The 26,869-nt window shown below is 45.1% G+C and overlaps 1 protein-coding gene across 1 annotated transcript in view; it reads right to left on the bottom strand.

Moving 5' to 3' along the window:
- Positions 1-15,414, bottom strand: part of card11 (caspase recruitment domain family, member 11) — a 66,820-nt gene extending 51,406 nt beyond the window's left edge. Inside the window, exon 1 of the mRNA XM_042341117.1 lies at positions 15,237-15,414. Within this exon, the coding sequence (XP_042197051.1) occupies positions 15,237-15,249 (13 nt within the window). The 5' untranslated portion in view covers positions 15,250-15,414. The remainder of the gene's footprint in view (positions 1-15,236) is intronic.
- Positions 15,415-26,869: the final 11,455 nt, after the last annotated feature.

The following is a 26,869-nucleotide window of genomic DNA, read 5'->3' as shown; positions in this document are numbered from 1 at the left end:
TCGTTCCTTCAAAGAAAAGTACTGAGTGTATATATGTTTAGGAAATGGGATTTAAGGTTATTATACCACAGTTCGGTGTCAGTCTGGCTCAATCTGTAGCACTCTTGCCTCTGAGCCAGAAAGGGTGCATGTTCAAACAACCCCGCCATGTTGATGGACTTTGAGCCCAAGTCTAGGCTGACACTCCAGTGCAGTACTGGGGGTGAGCACTACCTTTGTCGAAGGTGTCATCTTTCAGGTGAGATATTAAACCCATCTGTGCCTGTTAAAGATCCCATTGTAACCATTTAAAAATAGAGGGGACTTTCGTCTGGAGTCCTGGACAGTGAACCTTCAAATAAAATTGGCCATTTACTTCATGGATGTCTGTGGGACATTGCTATGGGCAAATTGCGTGCTGCCTTCAACCACAAAATAGAGTTCTGTACATTTTACAGTGTCCCATGAAGCCCTTCGAGATGTTCTCCTGACGTGAAATGCACTATAGCAAATGTAGTAAAAATTTATTATATTAATAAAGTATTATTAACAATCTCCATATTGTCATTCTGTTCTTACAGAAAGCTTGATATGTGGACAACCTAACAGACCTGTTTGCGTGTGAGAGAGTGTAAGTTCATGTTAGAGCGTGTCGCATGGGATGTCCTCCCGACGTGAAAGGCCCTGTAATTTTGTATTGTATTGTAAGTGCATGTTGTCTCGCCAAGGCTTTATATGAAGGCTGATAATGCAGCACAGAGCAGACTTTCACAGTCTGAAATGAGCACTGTTATTTGCACAGCTCATTGTAACAAAGAAGCTCACTTAGTCGAGAGGTGAAAGAGAACAATTAAACCATTTTACAATGATAGATTTCAACCTTTCACCCAGAAATGCGCAATTGCTCAGGGGTGTAAGTGACTCACAGTCTTCTTAATCAACAAGAGCATCAGGTACCTTTGTCATTCCGTGCGTGTTGTATTCTAACTTCTATCGCAGAAACCAATGCAACCAGGTTTTTTGGACAAGGATACAATACAATACAAAATACGATCTAAATTTGTATACAGCCTTTCACGTTGGGAGTGGGGAGGGCAGGGAGGTATCAGGGAGGGCAGGGAGGGTGGCCAAAGGCCAGCACTGAACCCCTCTGTCTGCCTCAATGCTCTCCTCCACATAGCCTCTGGGGAGAAGTTCCACCCGGCTCAAGATTCGCTCTATTTAATGCAGCATTTTTGAGCATCCAGGAGTTGGCAAATTTAGTCACGTTTAGTTAATTTTTAAGCTGGTTTTGGGTGGGGGATGGGTATTGCTTGGAAGTGGGGTTACAAGCAGGTTGGAGATTTAGGAAGGTCCTGGGGAGTGAAGAGATTTGTAATTTTAATAATAATAATACTTGCATTTGATACAGCGCCTTATCACGTCGTCGAAACGTCACAAAGCGCTTCACAGGATATACTGTGAAGTGGATTGACTGTATTTTGTGGGCAAAGAAAAACATAGGACTGTGTTGCAAAGCTGAAAACCAACTGAGATGTCTATTGATGCTATATATAGATATATATAAAGAAAGCCTGATAAATGTTACATCGTAGGAACACATATGCCAACGTCCCACGATATGGTTCTCTCAAGCTACAATCCATCTCATTGCTTCCGTTGAGACCTGAGCTCGGTCTGGTTTTAAGCAGAGGCAGATCAGCCACAGATGACAGGCTTGTTGATTCCCTTAGCATTTTGCTTCAAAGACACGGACAGAGATATCGACAGACTTATCTTGTCGCCTGCGTGTATTTCGAAGTTCACTGACCACCGTGACTCACAAATGAAAGGGAAATCTGAACTGCTGTCCTACCACAAAGCTAGCAGTGAGCAAGGAAACTTCTGTTGACTGTGTTTAATTCAGACAGTCAGCTTTAGGCGACAGGTGATAATTTATGCAGAAACCCCCTGTCTTCAACACTTTACGGTTCGTTAATTAGAAATGCTGCAACACTTAGCCTCGCACAGCGCGTCTGGAACAAAATAATGAGATACAACTTTCACTCGAGCTGCTAGACATCTCTTTGCCTCAGCAGTCAGCAGAGTGTGAGCTTCTTTCTGCGTCTCTCCGAAGCCCAGGCAGTGTTAAAACAGCAATTAATAATTGAAACATCGACGTCAGACTCCAGCAAACATTTTAACCTTGGCGCTCTCCCCCACATCCCCCCACCCACTCCCCCTTCCACTCTCCCCTCTTCCCCTAAACCTTCTCCCAAACTCGGAACCCGACCCGCACATAAGGAGACTCTCCCTTCTTGGTTTGAATCACCCCATAAACATCAAGTGATCCGGGATGCTACCCTGCGTGAAGGGCACTATATAAATGCAAGTTGTTGCTGCTGCTGTTGTTGAACAGGAAGATGCTACCTTGGTTTAAAGTCTCATCCAAAGGACGGCATGCCTGACAGTGCAGCACTCCCCCAGCACTGCACTGGAGCGAGTGTAAACCTGAAACCCAAAGCCTTCTGACCAGGGTGGTCAGAAATGAACATATGTTCCTAGCCCTAAGTCAACCAAATACTATCCCAAAGTAGCCCGATATCATGCGTTACCTACTGTATGGGATGCAGAACGGTACCGGTTAGGATCTGTGCTTTTCAAACCATGTACGAAAACAACAACAACGACAACAAGATTCCATTTATAGAGCGCCTTTCACGTCGGGAGGACGTCCCAAGGCGCTGTATGTACAGTTGGGTCAGGACCCGAGCAGGGGGGAAATGGTCAGGGTGAGGGGAGGGAAGGGAGGGAGCGAGGAGGGGGAAATGGTCAGGGTGAGGGGAGGGAAGGGAGGGAGCGAGGAGGGGGTAGAGAGTCGAGAGGGGAGCTGAAGGCACGGTCAAAGAGAAAGGTCTTGAGACCGGCCTTGAAGGAGGAAAGGGAGGAAGCGGCGAAGGCACTGGGGGATGGAGTTCCAGAGCCTCGGGGCTGAGAGGCTGAAGGCCCGGCCACCGATGGTAGGGCGGTTGGGGCGGGGATGTGGAGCAGACCGGAGCCAGAGGAACGGAGGGTACGGGCAGGTAGGTAGGGGGATAGTAGGTCGGAGAGGTAGGAGGGAGCAAGGCCGTGAATGGCCTTGTAGGTGAGGATGAGGATCTTGAATTCGATCCTCTGGGGGATGGGGAGCCAGTGGAGGCGAGCGAGGGTGGGAGTGATGTGGGCGCGGTGTCTGGTGCGGGACAGTACACGAGCTGCAGAGTTCTGAATGACCTGCAGCTTGTGGAGGGAGGTGCCGGGAAGGTCATCAAGGAGGTGGAGAGGGAGGGGGGGAATTGTTTTGCAGGTTTAAATTCAAATTACAAAAATTCTGCACCCGCTCAAAGCTGTTTTTTTTTCCGGGTGCAGTGAAACAAAGCTGGCAACATTGCTTCTGACATGGAGGAGAGAGCGCTACCAACCGAGCAGACCTGGCACTTACAGTAATGCAACATGGCAAGTCACAGATTATAGCATTCAGCAGCCACTACTCTCTTTTTACTGCTGGCATTGATTGGAATCCCTGGTATCCGTGCTAGTCAGGATTGGTGACCAAGTTAATCCACCTAAATACTGTACAACAAGCAAATCTGAACTATCAACCAGAGACAAAACTGTCTGGAGTGAAAGGTCAGCAATAATTGAAACCTTTTACATTGTGCAAGTGCACAATGCTGACGGATCTCCAGACGAGAACTCGGATTTAAGGAGTTGCTTGGATTCAGCCGCAGACATTCCAGTCATTACATGCCAGCCGTGGCCTGAGATAACAACAACAGCAACTTGGATTTACATAACGCCCTCCACGCTGGGCAGCGTCTCGGAGCGCTTCACGGTAATGGATCCTGTGGTTGAGCCGCGGAGGGGGGGTGAGGGGGGGGCAGGAAGGTGACCAAACACAGGGTTGAAAAGAAAGGTCTTCAGCCGAGACCTGAAAGTGGGAAGAGAGGGGGCAAGGCGAAGGGAGGGATGGAGGGAGGAAGGGAGTTCCAGAGCCACGGGGCGTAGTGGCTGAAGGCACAGCCGCCGATGGTGGAGCGGAGGACTCGGGGGACAAGGAGGAAGCCAGACCCGGTGGAACGAAGGCAACGGGCACTGTTGTGAGGAGAGAGGTCAGAGAGGTCGAGGGGGTGCAGAGGCGTGGAGGATTTGAAGACAAGGGTGAGGACAAGGGAGATGCTGCCAAATGCCACGTTTATGCAATTCCAAGCAACTCATTCACCCAACTCCTGGAATCCTGTAGCTCAGGGGTTAGAGCACTCGCCTCGCAAGCGAGAGTCCTGGGTTTGATTCCCAGCTGGTTGGGCAAGTTTCATACTCCACAAACCTCTGTTAGCAGTAAGTAGGAACCCGGTTGTTAGTCGATTGGCAGATCACTTTTGGGGGATAATAATTCCTTCAAAAAAAATAATAAATTGGTCACTTCAATACACAACTGTTTGTGGGACGCTGCTGTGTGCAATTGGCTGCCGCATTTCGCCCACAAAATATACAGTCAATTCACTTTACAATATATTCTGTGAAGCGCTTTAAGATGTCTCTAAGACGTGATAAGGTGCTATATCAAAATGCAAGGATTATTATTATTATCATTATTATTATTATTATAACCCTCCAAGGAATCTAATGGCCTTGAACTCCATCAATTCAGTCTCCGCAAACAGCAACTGGACTGGCCCAACATGGAGCCCATTCTATCAATATCTTTTAATCCCCAAGCCTTGGCTCTTGCCAACCTGCGCCTAATACTTTCTAGAATTAAGTAAGCAGGATGTGTCCCTCCAGGGAGAGAGAGAGTGCACATTCCATTGCCAACAATCCATCTCTGGATCACCGTTGCTTAAGAGTATCCAAACCAAACTGAGATTTCCATGCAGGTGGGATGCATCTAACTCTCAGTTTGGTTTGGATACTCTTAAGCACGGTGATGGGTGTCTGCATGTGTCAGACACCCGGCTGACCAAAAAAAAACACTTTTAATCCCACTTCCCTCATTTTTGTGTCTGGGCTAGCAATTAGAAAATCACAAGAACTGGTTTGGCCCTTTAGCGCATTTGATCTCAATTTCCCAGCACACACACCCTACCGACTTTAAATCACAATGTCAAGCTGTTTCTTAAAGAGTCACAGTGTCCTGGCCTCGATCACCCTTCCTGGCAACCCTATTTGATTCGTTAATTACCCTCTGGGGGGGAGGGTTAAGAAAAATTGTTAAGATCCCCAAATCTCCCAGATAAAACCGGCCCATTCACTTCATGGCTGTTTGTCAGGACGTTGCTGTGTGCAAATTAGCTACTACATTCACCTTTAAATTACACAATTAAATACACAAATCCTGTGAAGCAGTTTGAGATGTCTTCCAGACGTGAAAGTTGCTGTATGAATTGGAAGGTGTTTTTTAGTGCGTTGTTTATATAGTGGCACAGAATTGTAACAGCAGATCAAGGGACTTTAACTGTTCAGAGCTGCAGCGATAATGTGGGGGCATATGACAACGTGATAAATGACTTGTGACAAAGCAAGTCAGGTTTTATTGCAGATAATTTAATTTTAATCAAGGAAAATGCAATACTCCTGGTAATCCACGACTGCTCGTGGGACACTGCTGTGCCCAATTGGCTTGATCAAATGCAAGGATTATTATTATATCGATGTGATTTATGATCATTTTTGCCTTATAATAATAATATGACTTGCATTTGATGCTGGGCCTCTCACATTGGGGATATGTCTCAAAGTGCTTCACAGGATTTACTGCCAAGTTGTTGGGATCTGGAATGCATTGCCTGAAAGGCTGGTAGAAGCCGATTCGATAACAACTTTTAAGAGAGAAGTAGATAATTATTTGGGGAGGACAAGTTTGCAGGGCTGTGGGGAGAGCGGGATTGAATTGGATAGCTCTTTTCAAAGAGTCGGCACAGACATGATGGGCTGTATAATTCTAGGATTCTATGAAGTGTGGTGACTGTGTGTTTCTGTAGAAAAACAAAGCAAGCCAAGTGCCCAGGATGGAACAAGTGTACGTGGCTGGATAAGGAGGGTGGAGAAGCCGAAACCAAACTAGTCAGAGCAGTCTGTACTCACACCTGGTTTGCATGGATTATGGCTAGCTCTTATCTCTCTGTGTCAGAACGGAAGCTGCCTGCCACATGCTCTGGCTGTATATTCTGTTAATAGCAAAACCACAAAAACCACCACACAGCTTACAGCATGTAAGATCACAAGAGATTTTCTCTTTTTCTTCAGAGACGGGCTGAGCCATCTGACATTTTAACCTTTTCTGTTGCTTTGTTTTGTCGCCTCTCCACCCACCTTTCCCCTCGTCTGAGACTGGCAACCATGAAAGGACGGGTCACTTTCACCTGCCCGACCGTCGGGGGCCTTTGCCACGGCAGCCAAACTTCCTTCCTTCTCCTCTCCCCTTTCTCTCCCCTCCGTTGCCATTCTCTTGTCAGCGCTGAGTTAAGAGTTCGAGTGACGAGCCTCTTGCAACTCAACTGCGCCAAGTTGGGTGAGGGAGGAGAGGAGGGGTGGGGGAGAATGGCTGCATTGGCCTGTGCTCTATCTTTCAGCAGAAGCCTACGCTATTTGGAAGGTAATTCACATGTCACTCTACACTACACACCAAAAATAGTCAACTTGTCTAGGCCTGAGCGGGTTATCGGGCTGATAAGAATCTCTGCTCTCTGTAGCTTTACTTTGGTGGAGCCACAACTCAAGGGAATGAGCCCACTCATGTCCCTCAGTCACACTGTTACAACAACAACGATTTGTACTTATACAGCGCCCCTCGTGCAGGGTAGCATCCCAGCGCGCTTGTCAGTGGCGGAGCACGAAGCCGAGCCTGGGAAAGGGTGGAGGTGACCGTAGGCACGGTCGAAGAAGAAGGTCGTCAGGCACGACCCAAAGATGGGGAAGGATGGGGATTGAGGAAGAGTGTTCCAGGGTTTTGAGGCGTAGTGACTGAAAGTCCAGCCGCCAATAGTGGAACAGAGGGCACGAGGGACATGCAGGAGGCTGGAGCCAGTCGAGCGGAGGCAGCGGGTTGTGGGGTTGGAAGGTAAATAGGTCGGAGAGGGAGGTAAGACTCGAACCAGGCTAGTGCGGTCCCACTAAGGTGGATGAGGGACAAGAGGCAGGGGATGAGGATGGCATGGTCGACTGTGTTGAACACGGCGAAGAGATCCAGGAGGGCGAGGAGGCAGAGAGAGGGAGAGAGAGAGAGAGAGAGGACATCGTTTGTGACCTTTACAAGCACCGTTTCTGTGCTGTGGGCAGGCGGAAACCAGATTAGAGGGGGTCGAGGAGGAGGTCTCTTCACTTCTCTTTTTCAGCTGGGTTATATATAACTGGGGAGGTAATAACTTCGAGTGACTTCTGAAACCCTTCTTCACAACCCTTGCATTCGGTCCGGAAAAAGGTGGTAGAGACCAGGACACTGGAACTGCCCACAGACAAGCAGCCAAACAGCCCTCAACTTCCATAGCTCAGCCAGTTATGTGAAGCGCTCTGAGACGTCCTCTGGGCGCGAAAGGCGCTGTAAATCGTTGATAGTCATGAAATGGCATGAACGTCGCTGAAATTCGGAGGGGGAGGAGGAGGAGGGAGGGACACTTATTGTTCTGAACGGTTCTGCTCACTTGCACCTCGGCCAGATGTGCCGATAACAGCTTTGAGGTGTAAGAATCTCTTATTTGTGTTTTTTGTTTGTTTATTTGGGGGATTTCCAGTAAAACAGACACAAATGCACGAAGAGAGGTGAACGCTCGCAGGGACCCCCAAGAAATATTTATATTTTTGCCAATTAATGACTTGAACAGGTTTTCAGGAAAGAAAGGTGGTCGCAGCCAACTGTAAATTGAAACAACTTTTTGTTAGACCATTGAATGCTTGTGTCACCCTCTTTTCCAGCCCCCCTGCCCTGCCCTCCACCCTCCATCGATCCCGACTCACCAGCCCCCCAGCTCGGGTCCGAAACACTGATTGTCCAGCGCCTAAGGACACTAAACAAATGTAATTTTGTTGTTGTTGTTGTTGTTGTTGTGTGCAGCTGCTTTGGGGAATGATGTGATTATTACCAGTATTTGTCAGAGGGTGAGTGCAAATCTCAACTCGGGCCCCAATCTAACATCAACTCACTGCAGCTCAATGGCTTCACTTCATTTTTCGGTTGTCTATAATTTCAGTTTGGTTGTTGTTGTTGTTGTTATTTGTCCACTGTTTGTGGGGGACACTGCTGTGCGCATGTTTCGCCCACAAAATATACAGTCAATTCACTTCACAGTATATTCAGTGAAACACATCAAGACGTCTTCAAGACGTGATAAGGCGCTATATCAAAATGCAAGGATTATTATTATTAAGAGCCTCCAGTCTGTGGTGCAACCCAAGGTCTGAGAGCAAGTACCATTCAACGCACACAGGAAGAGAGAGAGAGATAGAGAGAAAAGCCAGGCGAGAGTGTGACAGGGGCAGTGGGAAGCATGCCTCTGAGAATGTGGTTGAGATGCAACTGAGAAGCAGCTGCACCTGATTTGTGCTGTGCCGAGTGCATGAGTGATCACTGACTGCAATGTCTCATTTCCCAGCAATATAAAAAGTTTTAATCTTTCGGTCACAGAAATAGGAAAGGTTTTTCTCTCGCTGATTCACAGGACTGAAGGCGTATTACAGTATCACAGCGGTTCTGATTAATCTTAACTATGCAAGGATAATGCTGGTATTCGATATAACATCTGAACCGTTGAAAATGTTGCGCAGGTAATTGCTGTCAAGTGCAGAGCCTGGCGGACAATTTCCATACAACAAAATCCCACAAACAGCCATGATGTAAGTGACCGTGTTATAATCCTTAAATCCTTGCATTTGATATAGCGCCTCATCACGTCTTTGAGACGTCTCAAAGCGCTTCACAGAATTGACTGGATATTTTGTGGGCGAAACGCGGCAGCCAGTCACGCACAGCAGTGTCCCCACAAACAGTAGTGGATTGAGTGACCAAATTACTTTTATTTATTTTGAAGGAATTATTACCCCCAGAAAAGTGATTCGCCAATCGACTAACAACCGGGTTCTACTTACTGCTAGGTAAACAAAGGCGTGTGGAGTAAGGAAACTTGCCCAACGTTTTGCCCTGATTTTATCGGGTAGATGGTTAGCCACGACACCAGGAGAAACTCCCTCTTTTTGCAACGCTGTCCACCTGAACAGGGACACAGGTGTTATAGCAATGTCGAGCTCACCCAGCCCTATTCTGGTGAGACAGCCTTACTGTGATTAAGAATTTCCTGGGCTAAAATCTGGTGCAAAGCAGAATGTCAAGAATCCAGATGAGCTACATTCACGGCTATTTGTGCAAATTGACTCCATATTTGCCGATAAATACACAGTTGCTACCCCTTACAGTAAACCTTTTGAAGCAAGTCTCAACAAAAGTCATAAGGTGTTTTGCAAGAATTATTATTAATAATAATCCTTGCATTTGATGTAGCGCCTTATCACGTCATCGAGATGTCTCAAAGCGCTTCACAGAATATACTGTCAAGTGAATTGACTGTGCGTTTTGTGGGCGAAACATACAGCAATTGCACATCTTAGTCACAAATAGGAAATCCTTCCAAGACTAGCGGGAATTATTAATAATAATAATCCTTGCATTTGATATAGCGTCTTATCATGTCATTGAGACGTTGAGATGGATACAGTGGATACAGACTGTGTCTTTTAATTCCTCTCCATCGCAACCTGAGGCCCCACTGGTTGGTGGGACCCACTTCTGATTGCCAGCAGGAGTCACTCTTTGAGGCTGTCAAGAATGTCATGATTTAGCCCCATCTTCGGAGTGAGATGGACATCAACCTCAGTGAAGAGAACCAGACTGAATCCCTAACTATAGCCCAATGCAAACTATAGAGGCATTCTGCAAAATTAATAGGTTGCTGGGTGCCAGACTAGGCTTTCTGTGGATCCTGTGAACGTTAAAACAAAAATTGTTTTCCAAACGATGCTTTGAAAGGATAATCTTAGCAGGAGTTTCACATTGTGTTGCTGATTGCGGAGAACCAGCTGATACTTTTATCTGAGATAAGATGGGGGGGAAAAAAACAGAGGCCCCTGGAAACCTGAAATAAGATCTGATTGTCCCAGGAACGTGCAGTAGGTAAACTCAGGATTTGAAAGCAAATGTGAGGTTACTATTTCAGATGTGATTTCCCATGTTTAACGCAAAATATACAGCCAGTTCACTTTACAGTGAACTCTATGAAGCATTTTCCGTCTCAAACGGCGTGATAAGGCATTATATCAAATGCAAGGATTATTATTATTACTTGGTCCAAATAGTCTTAAGGAAAGAAAAGGAAAGAGAAAAGGAAGGAAGCAGGGAGGGAGGGAGGGAGGGAGGGAACAATAAAGAGGATGAAGGAGAAATATTCATTTGTGCAGTTAAAGACAAACTTATTGTTTTTCCTATGTGTTTAAACAAAGTATTATGTTTGGTGACGGATATAGGTGTTTTGGTGAATAAAACACTGACTTTATGCTCAACACTTTACGTCATCTAACGATAGCAAACACAGACACGTCTCAATTCCCACTGGATTTGGCCGTGTCCTACCCAGCACTTCCTAGTTGGAGTGGGACTGTAATTGGAACAGCCACGAGGACTGGCATCAACCCTCCATTACCTCTTCTCACAGGGCAAATGGTGTCTACGCCTACATGTCTTTCTTTACATTACTTACAGTAAACTTGTAATATCTTCTGCTACAATCAAACTTGATAAGGTCACATCAGGAAACATCACACAATGTGTTGGATGATAATTGCACCATGCCCCTCACCCACGGACATGGGGCACCACTGCATCCTCTCCTGAAGAACAACCTCGCCAGGTTTCCACTGCTTAATAAGCAGAGAAGAAATTAATCCTGAGGAAGAAGAGGAAATGGCAGAAGGCCAACTCACCAAAGCTACTCCCGAGAGAGAGCACATTCACTTCACTCGTGGCTTCGAATTGCATTGGGTGTCTGGCTTTTGCTGGTAACACTCTCACATCTGAGTCAGAAGGTTGTAGATTCAAGCTCCACTTTGGGACTATGAACTCAGAGGCTATATTTACACGGGCTGACACTGTCCTGCAGTGCTGTGAGGAGGGGAGGGTTGCATTGTCAACAACCCCCAAATAAAATTGGTGACTATTAGTGGGACATTGCTGTGTGCAAAATGGCTGTTGTGTTTGCGCTCACCCACAAAACAAAAGCAACACATTACATTTGTAAAGCGCCTTTCATGACAGGAGGACATCCCAAGGTGCTGGACAGTCAGGGATCCACACCTGAGCTGGTGGGTGGGATCAGGAAGGGGTGGTGGGTGGGGAGGGTAGGGGTAGGAGGGTGGGGAGGGTAGGGGTAAGAGGGTGTCTGAAGGCACGGTCGAAGAGGAGGGTCTTGAGACAGATCTTGAAGGAAGCAAGGGAGGGAACGAGACGGAAAGACTGTGGGATGGAGTTCCAGAGGGTGTGGGCAGAGAGGCTGAAGGCCCACCCGTCAATGGTGGGGCGAGCAAGTGGGGCGAGCAACGCGGGGGACGTGAAGCAGGCCGGAGCCATTCCACTTTACAGCGTATCCTGTGAAGCGCTTTGGGACGTCTTCCTGACATGAGAGACTCTGTCTCAAATGTAAGGATTATTATTATTATAAATTATAATTTATAAATTATAAATACTATATATTTTCCAAAAAAAGACAAACGATTTATTTGTTCTTCACCCAATATTGATTGAAAACATGTTTGCAAACCATCTCAATCTGTTTACTGAGTAACAAGATAAATTATGTATTGTTTAGTTATTTTGCTGCAGAAACATTAGCGCACTCCTTAGTTCTGGGTCAACATTTCAGTCAAGGGAATATAATAAGATCTAATATTCACGCAAATAAAGACAAGAGTTCGAACCTCCTTCTTCCTGAGCCTGCTTTGTACAAGTGAACTCGTTCCATCTGTGCTTGTTTATCAACGGAATTACAAAAAGACATTTATCCAGTAGTGGATTCCCTGATGGGTTACACCTGACACACAGGAAGCTGCTTAATCTTTGAGAGTATCTCTGCGCTCAAAGCAAATGCACAACATAAACTTATTTTGTTCCGTTTCTTCTTAAGAACATAATAAATTAATAAACGTTTCTCGCTTCCGCGCTCACCAACCTCCCAATCCTGCTTCACAACAGATGTCATCCAAAATTCAGAAACGTACAAGTTATCATGTCATCGAGACATCTCAAAGCGCTTCATAGGATTTACTGAGAAGTGCAGTGATTGTGTATTTTTGGGGCAAACTGAATTTGGGGGAGAAATTTAGTTGCCAGTCAGTTGGTCATACTTTTACCACCAAGTGATTGAAAGTGGTCAACATGACTGGGCCACTGAGCTCACAGTCGAAGTTGACTTTCCAGCGCAGTGTTGGGGAAAATGGTCCATTGGCCTTCAGAACAAGGCATTAAACCAGACTCGCCCGCAATGTGGAAGAAACCTCACCAGCCTATTTGAAAATAAGTTTCTCCTGGTGTCCTGGCCAACAATCCTCCAAACTAAATAAACCATTCACCTCCTGGCTGGTTTATGGGACTGGGCTGTGTGCAAACTGGTTGCCGTGTTTGTCCACAAACATACAGTCGTTACACTTAACAGGAATTACTGTTCAATGTTTTGATGTTCAGGGGCGATTTCAGTTTACTGTTAGCCTTAATCTCTCATTCAGGGCAACAGTGTGCAAAGTTACGGTCGTAAACCGTTGCGAGATAAAGTGGACCAGAGGTATAAAAACCCAAATAAAGGTGCACTTTAACTGCAACTCCAAGCAAGTGTACATTTCTTTAAAATAATACTCAACATTTGCAACTACAATTTACACTTAGATAGCACCCTTCACATGGGGTAACAACTTGAAGCATTTTACACAGATGGAGTGGTAATCCGAGAAGGGTGGGAAATGGAGTGGGTGGGTGGGGGTGGGAGATGTTGAAGTGAGTTGACCAAATTCACTGTTGAAGAAGTATCTTTTAATGCACAAGCAGATTTACTCACGCGAAAAATTAATCATGGATAAAACATAAGTAGCTATATTGCACCTTCAAACACTCAGCTTGCTCTAAATCCATTTTTCCCCCCCTAAATATGTCCAACTGGGTGAATATCGGGCAGTATGTTGTGATAAAAACCACATTGCACGCCATATTTTTCAACCCCCAATGCAAGTCTTATCAAAGGAATGAATGCCATTGAACAGCCTTCACCACAACCCACGGCCCTATTAGTTTTCCATTTGCTCAAACAGTGCAATAGCGTCAACAGCGATTTGTACTGACATGGCACCTTTCATATAGGATAACATCTCGAAGCGCTTTACAGTGAAGTTGGTGGATCACTGAGCAAGAGTGGGAAGAGCGCGGGGGGAAGGCACGTACGTTAACTGTTGACACAATCAGATTTTTAGGAGGGTTATGAAGGTGGTCGGAAAGGTGGAGGCATTTGAAGATGGGGACAAGGTCCTTGAAGGCGATGAGCTGGGGGACAGTGAGCCGCAGTCAAGGAGACTCCTGGAGTCAGTCCACTTGCTGCCGTTGGGAGGTGGTCAATGGAGCAGCAGCAAAACTGTGCATCGACTGAGACCAAACGCTTTGCAATTGATCCGGAAAGCGAAACCGTCTCATTGTAAATAAATCCAGTCAGTCAATCAGTCAGTATCTTCGCAGCGCTTAATCTGCACTGAAACAATTGAACCCAAACTGTTACTCTTGCAAATGGATCCATCGATAAACGGATTGCCGGATGACTTATTACCCTAACCCTAATGCTAACCCTAACCGCCAACAAATAAATATTAAAATAAGACGACCTAGTTAGACAACGATTACTGCAACGTAGACAAGAGAAGAGTTTGCTCTTATTTCAGTTGAAATTTTAATGCTGGTCTCCAGAGCTTAAAATCACTTTACGATGATTAATTGGCTTTAACGAATCCCACAGATGTATATTTATTGCACCAATCCCACAGCGAAAACTGACTTGGGAACAGATGCCAGAAAATGCTCTATGTCAGGCACCAGCCCTCATTCAGTTGGTTGCACTTTTGCTTGTGAGCTAGAAAGTTGGGGGGTTCAAGCCCCACAAGGAGAATTTGAGTTCACAGCCGAGGGCCAACTGACATTCCAGTGAAGCACTGGGGGGGAGCCCTGCATTGTCTTTCGGATGAGACATTCAACCGAGGTCACATCTGCGTCTGTCCAGGCGTTAAAGATCCAGTGGTGCTATTAGAAAAGAGACAGGAGTTTCTCTCTCCCTCCCGGTGTCCTGGCCGACAATCCCCCAGATAAAATTGGTCACTCGCTTCACGGCTGTTTGTGAGATGCTGCTGCGCACAAACTGGCTGCCACATTTCGCCCACAAAATACACTTTACAGTGAAATCCCGTGAAGCACTTTGCAACGTTGCCAAGCATTTCTAATGGTAAGCTTCTCTCCCACCAATTACTGGATTTCCCAGTTCTCACGCACACACACACACACATACACAGACACACACACAGACACACAAAACAAATTATGATTAAAAGTTCTAGCGTTGCTAAAAGCAAGTATTTTGGCACTCTTGAAAATTTTACGAATATGAAGCTCAGATGCTTTGCAAAACCTGCTATTTACACAATAATAAAATACAGTAATATTAAAGTTTTGAGACCCCCTCCCCCCACCCCCTGACACATTAGAACAAACTTGTTTGTTCAGAAACTTTCAATCTCACGAGATCGGTTACTAATTCTTTCCCTGATTCTCTTACATAGAAAACATGGGCCCACCGAAATAAACCTTGCGCAGGGGCTCTCAATGGTAAAACTGTGGGATTTCATGACCATCAATTAATAGTTCATAACACCAAAAAAATGTCCGATAAAGCCCAGCCTGTGCCTTTAGCATTACCGTTCCTCTTGAGATGTGTAAAGCTTATCTGGCTTTCTCATCTGCCTCTGAAGTGAAGCCATCAATTCCGCTTCAAGCAGCAGCTCAGCACCTCCAGCAATCTACAGCGTACACGGTTTTTTTATGGGGACGTTTGCAGAAGTGAAGAAAATTGGAAAGTTGTTGTGTTTCAGAAGAAATCCACAATTGTTTGTGTTAGTTCAACTTCAACGCTATCCACATCAGTGGCTGATACTCAAGCTACGAATTGCAGTCTTCTTACCTTGCACGCTCATCTTCAGTGATCTTTTGCCCGGTCTGTTGTTCAGCTGCTTGCCCTGCGATTCATATTTTGTCGCAGTTCGGAGTAAGAAGAAAGAGAGAGAGAGAGAGAGAGAAAAAGGCCCGTCTCGCTGGTCTGTCTCAAATGTTTTCAGCTTGATCGGGGGAGTGCAGGTGCAGGCGTTTGATAAAAAAGAAACTCACATTGCTTCTGAGCTCCAGCGAGGGTTGCGGGTGGGCGGAGTTGTCAAACCACATACTGTAGAGGAACCCATGTAAAGTGAGACTTCTCTTGTGTGCAAAGCTGCTGGATCCCATGATCAGGATTCTCATGTAACACAAGTCAGTCCGTTGTTCACAAGAGGATAGTTGGGTTAGCAGGGTCGGAACAACACAGAGCTGGTCGGGAATGCAATTGAAATTCGCACAGATCAGTCTTGACCTTGTGGAACACAATGGCTCCAGTGCTGAGCAACAACAACAACAACAACAGCTCCAACTTGCATTTAGATAGCACCACCAGTGTAATGTAGAGTCCCAGAGCGCTTGCCAGTGGTGGAGCATGATGCTGAGCTTGGGGAAGATTGGGGGCAGGTCGAGGAGGAAGGTCTTCAGGCCCGACCAGAAGATGGAGGAGACAGGGAATGTGTTCAGGCCCGACCAGAAGATGGAGAAGGAGATGGGGAACCTGCTCTCTCCGCATTGCTGTGGAGAGAGCAGGTTCATTGGCAGGGCTTGGAGGGAGTAGACTAGGTGGGAAGGGAGGAGGTGCAGGGTTTCTACCCAATCGGCCCACGTTAACCCCGCAAGACAAACCCTGAGCAGGTGGAGCGCACCTAGCTGGGCAAAAAACAGCGGATGTTTGCCACGCGGGGCTCTCAATGGTAAAGCTATGGGATTTCATGACCATCAATTAAAATTGCATAACACCAAAAAAACAAGGTCCGATGTCATTTTGGGGAAATTCAAGCATTTAAACAAAGGGGAAGAAACAGTCATAATGTGTTCAGGATCCGGTGGAGCTAACAGAAAATCTTGCTCAACCAGCCAACCAGGCCAGATCAGTTAGGGCCAACTTTTTTGTGAGTAATTAGGGGAAGCTGAGCTAATACTAGTCTGTCATCAATTATAAGTCTGGGATCACATCTCAAACTTCTTGATAGCGTTTATTTCTTAAAAAAATTATAAATGTGGTCACTGAATCCACGACTGTTTGTGGGACACCGCTGTGCGCAATTGGCTGCCGTGTTTCGCCCACAAAATATACAGTCAATTCATTTTACAGTACATCCTGTGAAGCACTTTGAGACGTCTCAAAGACATGATAAGGCACTACAGCAAATGCAAGGATTATTATTGAATAGACAGTGGGAGCACCTTTGACACATGGTCTGAAACAAAGAAGGAAAGCAAAATTTCTCTTGATGTACTGGCCGACAATCGACAATCACCCTCTCCACCCCCCACCAGATAAATCATTCGTTCACTTTGTGGCTCTTGAGGAGATCTTGGTGTGCACAAATGAGCTGCAGCACTTGTACTCAGTCACTACACCTGCCAGAAATTACATGTGAAGCGTTATGAGATGGTTTGATGTGTTGGGCGCTTATGTTAAGTGGAAGCTTTATCACTAAAGATGTTTCTAGATGTGTCGACGATGTGATAAGCCTCTGTATCAAATGTAAGGGTTATTATTGATTACCTTTATTACTTATTTATTGATAGTGCTTTTGCTTAGTGAAGGTCAAGAATGTGAAGGTCCAGAACCTCTCACGATTAGCCAGTTCCCCCCTCTCTCCCCCTCCCACCTCACCATCAGTGGTCAAGCTTTTAGCGACTAGACTCTTAAATTTTCTCTCGGGCTGCGGAACAGGAGAATTTCACTTCACTTTTGCTCTCGAACATCTGCTTGCCTGGTGCGTGTTCAACTTGGCCGTCAGGCACAGATTTCATCAGTTCAATTGCACCGACTACTTAGTTCTGGGCAAAAAAACAACTTTTATATTTTTTTTATTATGAAGTTGAATGCTTTCAGATGTCCTGACTCGACCGTACAGAGACAGGCGTATCGTGAAATTGCAAAGTCCAAAGTGGTTTATAATAATAATAATAAACCTTATCACGTCTTTGTTGAGACGTCTCAAAGCGCTTCAAAGAATATAAAGTAAAGTGGATTGACTGTATCGCTGCATCGGATGGAACTGAGCAACACACACCCAACCTGACAAGGCAAGATCCCTTCCAAATCGTGCAAATTTCTGTCCCGGGTTCTAAGTCTCTGAAGTTCAAATATCCAGGGAGGGCAAGGGCAGAGCAGAACTATTGGTCGTGATAACTGCAGCAAAGGCAGCAGCAGGAAGTGGTATAGACAATCAGAGAGAGATAGAGCAACAGAGACAGAAACTGGTGCGACTGAGAAAGTAGCACAACACACGTGAGTGTTGCAGTGCAGATACAGCAGACAGAAGCCAAAATGCTTGCTCAGTGACAATAAAATAATTACTGACAGATCGGCCCTCAATGATCCTGAAACCCTTGAAAGATCGCATCTTATATAAATCATCTATACTCATCCAAGATATGTTAGCTGGTATAATAATAATAATAATAATAATGATAATAAAAATAATAAATCCTTGCATTTGATTTATTTTGGTCAGCCGGGTGTCTGACACATGCGGAAACTCATCACCGTGCTTAAGAGCAAACCAAACTGAGAATTCCATGCATCCCACCTACACATGGAAATCCCAGAGATAGACTGTTGGAATGGATTGCGTTCTCTCCCTGGAGGGACGCTTCCTGCTTATCTAATTCCAGAGAGTATTAGGCGTAGATTGGCAAGAGCCCAGGCTTGGAGGAACCCAGAGTGTGCATTGGGGTAACTGCTGGAGTCTAACCAACTCAAAAATCAGTAACCCAACGCACACTCTAGAGCATCTCTCTGGAGCAACTTGTGCATCTTCTGATTTTGGATGGATGGGATTAATGACAGGCGAGAGAGTAATTTGTATTTCCCATTCTATTGTCTTGTCTAATGTCCGAAACATTGCTGACACTGCAGTTTGTAAGGGAAAGCCACTCGGCACGTGGGGTAAGCTCACAAATCATAAGGATTGTAAGGATACGACCAAATGCCAGGATTCATCATTAATAATCCTAATAATAATAATAATCCTTGCACTTGATACACCCCCTTATCACGTCCTGGAGACATCTCAAAGTGCTTCACGAGATAATAATAATAATCCTTGCATTTGATATAGTGCTTTTCACGTCGGGAGGACGTCCCAAAGCGCTTCACAGAATACACTGTAAAGTGGATTGACTGTCTACTTTGTGGGTGAAACGTGGCAGCCAGTTGCACACAGCAGTGTCCAACAAATAGTCATGTCTTGTGTGACCAAGTGTGACCAAATTGTTTTGTTGTTGTTTTATTTGAGGGATTATTGTCCCCGAAAGAGATCTACCAATCCACTAACAACCGGGTTCCTACTTACTACTAAGCAAACAGAGGCATGTGGAGTAAGGAATTTCATCCATGAAGAACTTCCTCTCTATCCATAGTCTCCTACGCTGTTCCAATGAGCCACAGCGCAAGCTCAAGGAACAGCAACTCATTTATTTGCTCGGGATCTTACAGCCCTCGGGCCTTAATACTGATTTCAACAATTTCAGACAGTAACAGCTCACCTTCCCCCTCCCCCTCTTCTGTGAAGCATTACCACATCATCTGAGTCACAGACACACCTTTACTCTCTCTGGTCTTCCTATTTTGTTGCAATTTTCCCTAACTCTTAGTTTTGCATTATTAACACCTCTATAACCCATCATCCCCTGTCCTCCAGCCCATTTTCTCCGTTGTCTTCCTTGCCCTACCTCCCTGCTCTCTGTCAGCCCTTAAAAACCTCTCCCTCCCAACATGCCCGAGTTCTGAACAAGGGTCGTGGACCCGAAACGTTGACTCACTTTCCTCTCTCCATAGATGCTGCCTGACCTGCTGAGTGTTCCCAGCGACTTCTGTTTTTGTTTCAGATTTCCAGCATTTTGCCTTTTGGAGTAAGGAATGCTGCCTAAGGTTTCTCCCCGCCCCCAAAACTGTAAAGCTCTGTAAAGAAAAGGGGAACATTTCTGAAAAACCACAGCTGTGAAACCATAAGACACAGGGAAGCCCCCATTTTGTGGGGAGAATTGAGAAGCCAGAGTGCTCATTGTGAACTGAGCCAGGCTGACGCACAGATTCCATTGCTCACAGACACAACTTAAATAGTAATAATCCTTGTATTTGATACAGTGCCTTTATTACGTCTTGGAGACGTCTTAAAGCGCTTCACAGAACAGATTGTAAAGTGAATTGCCTGTACGATTTGCGGGTGAAAAGCGGCAGCCAATTGCGCACAGCAGCTTCCTACAAACAGTTGTGGGTTGAACCTGCTTTTATACGGTGCCCTTCACATGAAGCAACATCTCACTGAAGAGCTATCGGGAGCAGGGACCCTGTGGCTGTGTATCCGGCCCTTGAACTAACTCCTGCCAGCAGGCAGGACGCAGCATTCAAAGTAATTTTCACCCATCAGTGAGATACGTAAAAGCCGGCGAGACAGAATTAACTTGGGCAGAAAGGTCCCAGACACCATCTCGCACGGAGATGCTTCAAACAAAATGCAACCACAATTTTGTGACATCGGCAGAGCGCATGGAAGCAAAGCATGCATTATCCAATCTGACATCAGCATTATTGGATAGGTTCTTGATAGGAACCGACCCCCAGGTGTTGATAAAGCTTCTGAAATCACTTGTTAAATGAATCTCAGCTCTGCCTCAGCCACCAAGTGTTGTGAACGCCACCCCTAATAAAAGAGAACACACATCAAGTAACTGGCTGCTCTAAGGCATCATCTGCTCCCACCCACCCAAAACCACAGTGTATAGTGGGTAAGTTTTTTTTGGAAAATTTGAGAAGTTTCATGTCGGGACATTGAGCTCACGCAGTCTTGGCTGACAGCCAGTGACGATGCGGAGGGAATGTGGGGGTGGGTGAGGGTTGCATTGTTGGAGGTGCCGATCTCTGGGTGAGTCGTTGAACCAGCTTGTGTCCGTTTAATTGCAGAGTGAAAGATTCCGAGACACTATTTGTAAAGAGAAGGGAAATTCTCTCCCAGTGTCCCCGGCCAGCAAACCCTCACAGTTATAAATCAGTCACTCAGTTCATCGCTGTTGTGTTCGCCTGCAAAATACATGGTCACTGTGCTGTGCAGGAACTTCTTTGAGGCGCTTTTGAGACGTGAAAAGGTGTTGTATCAAATGTCAGGATTATTGTCATTTATTTTTATGGGAGCTGTATGATGGTTTTGTGTATGTTGTGTGTGTGTGTGTGTGTGTGTGTGTGTGTGAGATGGGGGTGGGATGAGATTAGTTTGCACTACGCTCTGGGGACCACAATGTTTTTCTGATAAAGGATGCCTAAAGGCTGAAAGCAAGGTGTGAGTGCAGTACAAAGGAACCTGGGGAGTGCTGAGCTGCAGAACTAACTGTTGACTGCTTGCTTTGCTCTGACACATCAATAACCATTAAAGTCGCTCTGTTTGAAGCAAGAGCTTCCGGCTCTTCACCCCCCCACTGTTAGAGCAGGGAAAAGTTAAAGAAAATGTTTTCAACCCGAGGACACATTACTAGAAAATCATCGATGTCTTCTCTGAGCACTGGGTGGGGGGTGACCTGATGATGAAAGGCGATGTTCCTCCTATATCAAGGCTCAATATTCGGAAGTCCATTCTCCTGCTCCCACTGGACAAGGATACGTGTTTCTCAGAACAATCGAATTCATTCATTACCTGGAGTCACGTAGCGTAGTGGTTAGAGTGCTCGCCTCGCAAGCGAGAGGACCCGGGTTCAATTCCCGGGCAGGGCGAAACCTTAGGCAAGTTTCTTTACTTCACACACATGCCTCCGTTTACCTGGCAGCAAGTAGGAACCCAGTCGTTAGTCGAGTGGCGGATCGTTGTCCGGGGGAAAAAATCTGTCCTCCCCCACCCAAAAAGAAATTGGTCACTCAGGATTATTATTATTGTTAGTATTATTTAATGGCCTGTGTGAACAGATCCAGGAGCCTGTGTCAGCCAGCTCACCAGCCAGCCATAACCAAATAGGGTCACATTCATCCTGTTGGCCAATCTTAACCAGTTCCTGTTGAATTATTTTTAACCAGCCCCTCACTCAACGCCAAACTTCCCCATCCTCGTGGTCACAAGGGAAGCAGAATCCAGCAGCACGCAAGAAGTAAAAATACATTTTTCCATTCACCTCAAAATAAAGTGTTGACTTGAGGGCTTTTCTTCCTATTACAACAAGTGTAATTTGTTGTTGTTTTTGTCATAAGAGATCAAACAAATCCCACTAGTTTTGGTATAAAATCTAACTTTCGAAGCAGTTATATAGCGGACAGCTTTGGCGTCATAATTCCATGTAAATTTATATTTCACACAAACCACCTCACTCTTTCCTTTCTCCATAGATGCTGCCTGACCTGCTGTGTGTTCCCAGCGACTTCAGTTTTTGTTTCAGATTTCCAGCATCTGCAGTTTTTTGCATTTTGTTTACTTTTGCGCAATCCCAGTTGTGAAATTTAATTTTCTGAAATACAATTGCAAACATTTGGGGTTTTTTCTTTTAAAAACAAAACACTAAATCAATGTAACAAGATTTCAGAATGACACAAACTGGTAGAGTTTCCAAACATCAATACCTATTAGGATTGTTATGTATCACGGTACTGAAATTTACATTTAACATAAATGAACTGCATAACTCAAACATGAAATTAAAAAAGATTTGTATAGGCGTATGCATTACCTGTGCCAATAGGTCACACTTTTTGTTGATCATCGTGACCTTTGTTGTTATTCAGTCTAAATAAGGACATCTTCTGTCGTTACCGAGGAATTGATTTATTAAACGTCCCATCGATGGGAAATGCCCTCGCAATCTAGGCTGATTCCTCAGTGCAGTGCTGGGGGACCCTGCGCTAACAGAAGTGCCGTCCTTTGGATGTAATGTTAAATTGAGCTCCCGTCTGCACGTTTAGGTGGATGTTAAAGATGCCGTGGCGCTATTTGAAAAGAGAAGGGAATTTTTCTCTCCCAGTTTCCTGAGCAACAATCCCCCCAGATGAAAATTGGTCACTCACTTCATGGCTGCTTGCGTGACATTTCTATGTGTAAATTGGCTGCCACATTTGCCTATTAAATGCTCAGTCACTGCACTTTGTGAAAGGAGCTCTATCAAATGAAAGGATTTCAGTCAATTCACTTTACAATATAGTCTGTGAAGTGCTTTGAGTGTCTCAACAATGATGTGATAAGGTGTTATATCAAATGCAAGGATTATTATAAGGATTATTGTTATTTCCATTCCTTTATTTCACTCCTCCTGTCCCTCCCTGATTAGTTTCCTCTTTCTTTCTCTCGCACGCGCTCTCTACTTCACAAAAGTTGCTCAGAGGCCTTTGATTAGTGCTAAAAGTTAAAAGTAAGCATTTTAGCTGATGTTTGTTAAAAAGGGGATATTGTGGTTTCAAAGTCTTTTTACTTCATCTTCTCGCCAAAAGCTGCAAAGGAATATCATCTGCATGAGAAAGTGTTTGGCCAACTTTTCCTTTTTGGTTGGCAAAGACTCAAAGCTGAGTTATTAATGGCCTTGAGACACATCAGCAGCTTGCAAGACCACCCATGACTTGTGCTCATCTCCTCACCAGTGAGAGGGAATTTCTAGTCTCTCTGGGCTGGTCAAGTTTCTTAAGGCTTCAACTTAAGCAACAACAACTTCTCACATGTACTGTGTATATAGTGTCCCTCACGCAGAGTAGGGTCCCAGTGGCGTAGCACAACATCGAGGCGGGTGGAGGGGGGAGGTGACTGTAGGCACGGTCGAAGAGGAAGGTCTTCAGGCGTGACCCGAAGATGGGCAGAAGGGGGAGCACCAGTGTACCAAAACAGATTAGGAGCGACTTTCAACGAGTCAGGCCTTCATTTGTTTTGAAGTTTGGCTTTAAAAGGTCTTAAAATTCGATCAGAAGCCCAGAGCCATTGATGATTGACAATGGATAATAACAGAGGCGATCTGTGATACACTTCAAACTAGGAAAATCACTGCTGTGCCAGAAAAGAGTCATTTGGGGAGAGGGATTGGGTTTCATATTTGGAACAATCTGTCAGTTTAAGGCTATGATGAACAATGAATGCACTTGTATTTGCGACGTGATACTTATTATGTTTTTGTTCAAATTACAACGGATTTGCATGTTGCTGCAAGTCGAATGTGAAAAAGCTACTTCTTTGAAATCATTTCTTTGACAATGTCATTCAGAAAATGTCGTCTCTCCAAAGCAGTGTCTTCATTCAGACTCAAACTTGACCCAGTTTCCATTCAGACTTCACTTACAAGCGTTTCAAAGCAGGATTTATTAGAAAAAAGTGTATTGACTGTATATTTTGCAGGCGAATGCAGCACAATGTCCACAAACAACCAGGAGGTGAATGACTGAAGACTGATTTTATCTGGAGGATCATTGGCCAGGAACTAAGTTCAACACCCTTCTCCTTTCCAAAGGATCGTTAACGCCCACTCGAACAGGCAGACAGGTCTCCGGTTTAATTCAAAGAATGGCATCTCTGATAATGAGGTATTTTCCTCACATTGTATTGGAGGGTCAGCCCTCAAAATCCTGACATGGGGCTTGAACCACAACCTTCTGACTCAAGAGTCGAGAGTGCTACCGACCGAGCCAGGCTGAACTAACCCAAGTAGTTGAACAGGTCTTGGAGCTTCAGTTGCCTAGAGGAGTAATAAAATGACTTGATCCATGACTGTATGCCACTGTGTCATAATGACTCAAGAACTGGACTACCAGAAACAGAAATTTCCATGCCTATGTGGAACTCTCACTACTTTGGTTTGGATACTCATAGGCAGGAGTCAATCACTCATTTGAGCAAAAAACACAAGTCCTAATGACTAGGTCGAATTTAACAACATAATCCAAAACCTCTTACATGGAAAATGCTCATCATACGTTTGCATAAATTTTTTATTTGTTAATCAAATTTCGCAATATTTATGGTTTTTGTGCTTTTTCCCACTCATACAATTAGCTTTGCATCAAATCAAATACGATGTGTGTTCCTCCTGTGTAAACCGATGGTGGGCAGAGAAGGCAGCCAGCCTCTTCTTGTTTATATCATATTCAGGTCATGTAAAAGCAATTGGATTTGTGCGTCAGTCAGTCAGCAAAACAGTCTGTAGATGATAGAACTGTCATTGTTTCCTGTGCAATATTTAGACAACAGTATTGTGGTGGAATACTGCAGCTTGTGGATCAGAACTTACATTTATTTGTCTATCTTCACGGCTACCTTCCACCAATCCCTTTCCCTCTGCCTCTTGGGAGGCAACACTCACATCTCACGGAGTCCTGTAGTTCAGTGGTTAGAGCACTCGCCTCACAAGTGAGAGGACCCGGGTTCGATTCCCAGGCAGGGTCAGGGTGAAACATTGGGCAAGTTTCCTTACACCATACGTCTCTGTTTACCAGCAATAAGTAGGGATCTGCATGTTAGCCAATTGGTGGATCACTTTTCCGGGGGTAATAATCCCTTCAAAAAATGTTTAGCCTGGACTAAGTGACCAAATTATTATTTATTTTTTATTTATTTGCAATTAATTTCTGCAGGAACAGAGGCACAAGGTGACTTTCTAGTTTAGCAGACAGCGATAAAAACATATTTTAGAATAAAGCGGTTCATAGTGAAGAAATACCATGTAGCGTGACCATAGTAATAAACTCCACTGTAACGTGGGGCCAGTTTTATATTTAATCTCTGGCATAAATAACAATAAAAAAGAAAAAAAGATATTTGGTCACTCAATCCATGACTGTTTGTGGGACACTGCTGTATGCAATTGGCTGCTGAGTTTCGCCCACAAAATATACAGTCAATTAACGTTATAATAGATTCTGTGAAGTGCTTTGGGACATCTTGAAGATTATTATTATATCAAATAATGGCTTGTATTGATATAGCGCCTTATAACATCATTGAAATGTTTGATAGAGAGTGGTGAAGACATGGGATGCCTTACCACAAATAACTGTTGAAGGAAAGGCCCTAACTGCATTCAAAAGGTAATTGGACGATCAGTTGAGAAACTTTAACAACAAGATTCCATTTATAAAGCGCCTTTCACGTCAGGAGGACGTCCCAAGGCGCTGCACAGTTGGGTCATGACCCGAGCAGGGGGGAAATGGTCAGGGTGAGGGAAGGGAGGGAGAGAGGAGGGGGGAAATGGTCAGGGTGAGGGGAGGGAAGGGAGGGAGCGAGGAGGGGGAAGAGAGTCGAGAGGGGAGCTGAAGGCACGGTCAAAGAGAAAGGTTTTGAGACGGGCCTTGAAGGAGGAAAGGGAGGAAGCGGCGAAGGCACTGGGGGATGGAGTTCGAGAGCCTGGGGGCTGAGAGGCTGAAGGCCCGACCACCGATGGTAGGGCGGTTGGGGCGGGGACGTGGAGCAGACCGGAGCCAGAGGAACGGAGGGTACGGGCAGGTAGATAGGGGGATAGTAGGTTGGAGAGGTAGGAGGGAGCAAGGCCGTGAATGGCCTTGTAGGTGAGGATGAGGATCTTGAAATCAATCCTCTGGGGGATGGGGAGCCAGTGGAGGCGAGCGAGGGTGGGAGTGATGTGGTCGCGAAGCCTGGTGCGGGACAGTACACGAGCTGCAGAGTTCTGAATGACCTGCAGTGTGGAGGGAGGTGGCGGGAAGGCCGCGAGGAGAGAGTTCCCATAGTCCAGCCTTGAGGTGACAAAGGCGTGAACCAGGGTTTCAGCAGCGTGAGGGGTGAGGTAATGCCGTAGTCTGGCGATGTTCCGGAGATTTCCCATTTCATAGGACAAACACTTCAGGAAGATTAGGAACACAGATCAAGAACACAAGAATTTCTAGGCAAAAGAAGACCAAGGTCCATCCAGTTTGCCTTCCACCATCCTGGCAGTTGTATGCACAAATGTCGTGTCCCAAATTATATATTGTATCCCGAGGTATTATTTCGTAACAGAAATCTATCTGATTTGTTCTTGAAAATATTAATATTAAAGGGAACAGGGAAATTTTTGAGGAATGGGGTTGAAAAAAAGTTTAACTGTAGTAGGGGAAGTAAGCACCAGCACAGACACATAGAGCTACGTGACCTCCTTAACAGGCTGTAAACCTTCTGTGATTGAGCCCGAGGAAAATTCCACTTTAATTTCAGTGACACAGAGCGCGATGGGCAATGAAGAGTGCTGAACCTATCATTTATTCAGTGCTGATGCAAAGTAACCATCTCTCTCTCGAACAATAAGCTATTGTACAAAAAGTGGGTGAGCCCCTAGCTGTGTGCAACAATGTCAAGCTTGACTCCATTGTACAAACCCTGGTGTATTAACAGCATTCCAGCGTTGGAAGAAGAAGAAAAAAAATACATCAATAAGGCATTGTTTGCTGCTCCGGATCATTGAAGAAAACTTTACAGAAAAGAAACCTTTTTAGTTTGTTAAAAGAGAGTTGGGTATCAATACAAATTGTATCCTGATCCTTTTATTTTC

Source organism: Callorhinchus milii, unplaced genomic scaffold, assembly GCF_018977255.1.
Source record: "Callorhinchus milii isolate IMCB2004 unplaced genomic scaffold, IMCB_Cmil_1.0 Scaffold16, whole genome shotgun sequence".
NCBI lineage: Eukaryota > Metazoa > Chordata > Chondrichthyes > Chimaeriformes > Callorhinchidae > Callorhinchus > Callorhinchus milii.
Note: the sequence above shows the minus strand (reverse complement) of the source record. Positions and strands in the feature narration are given on the sequence as shown.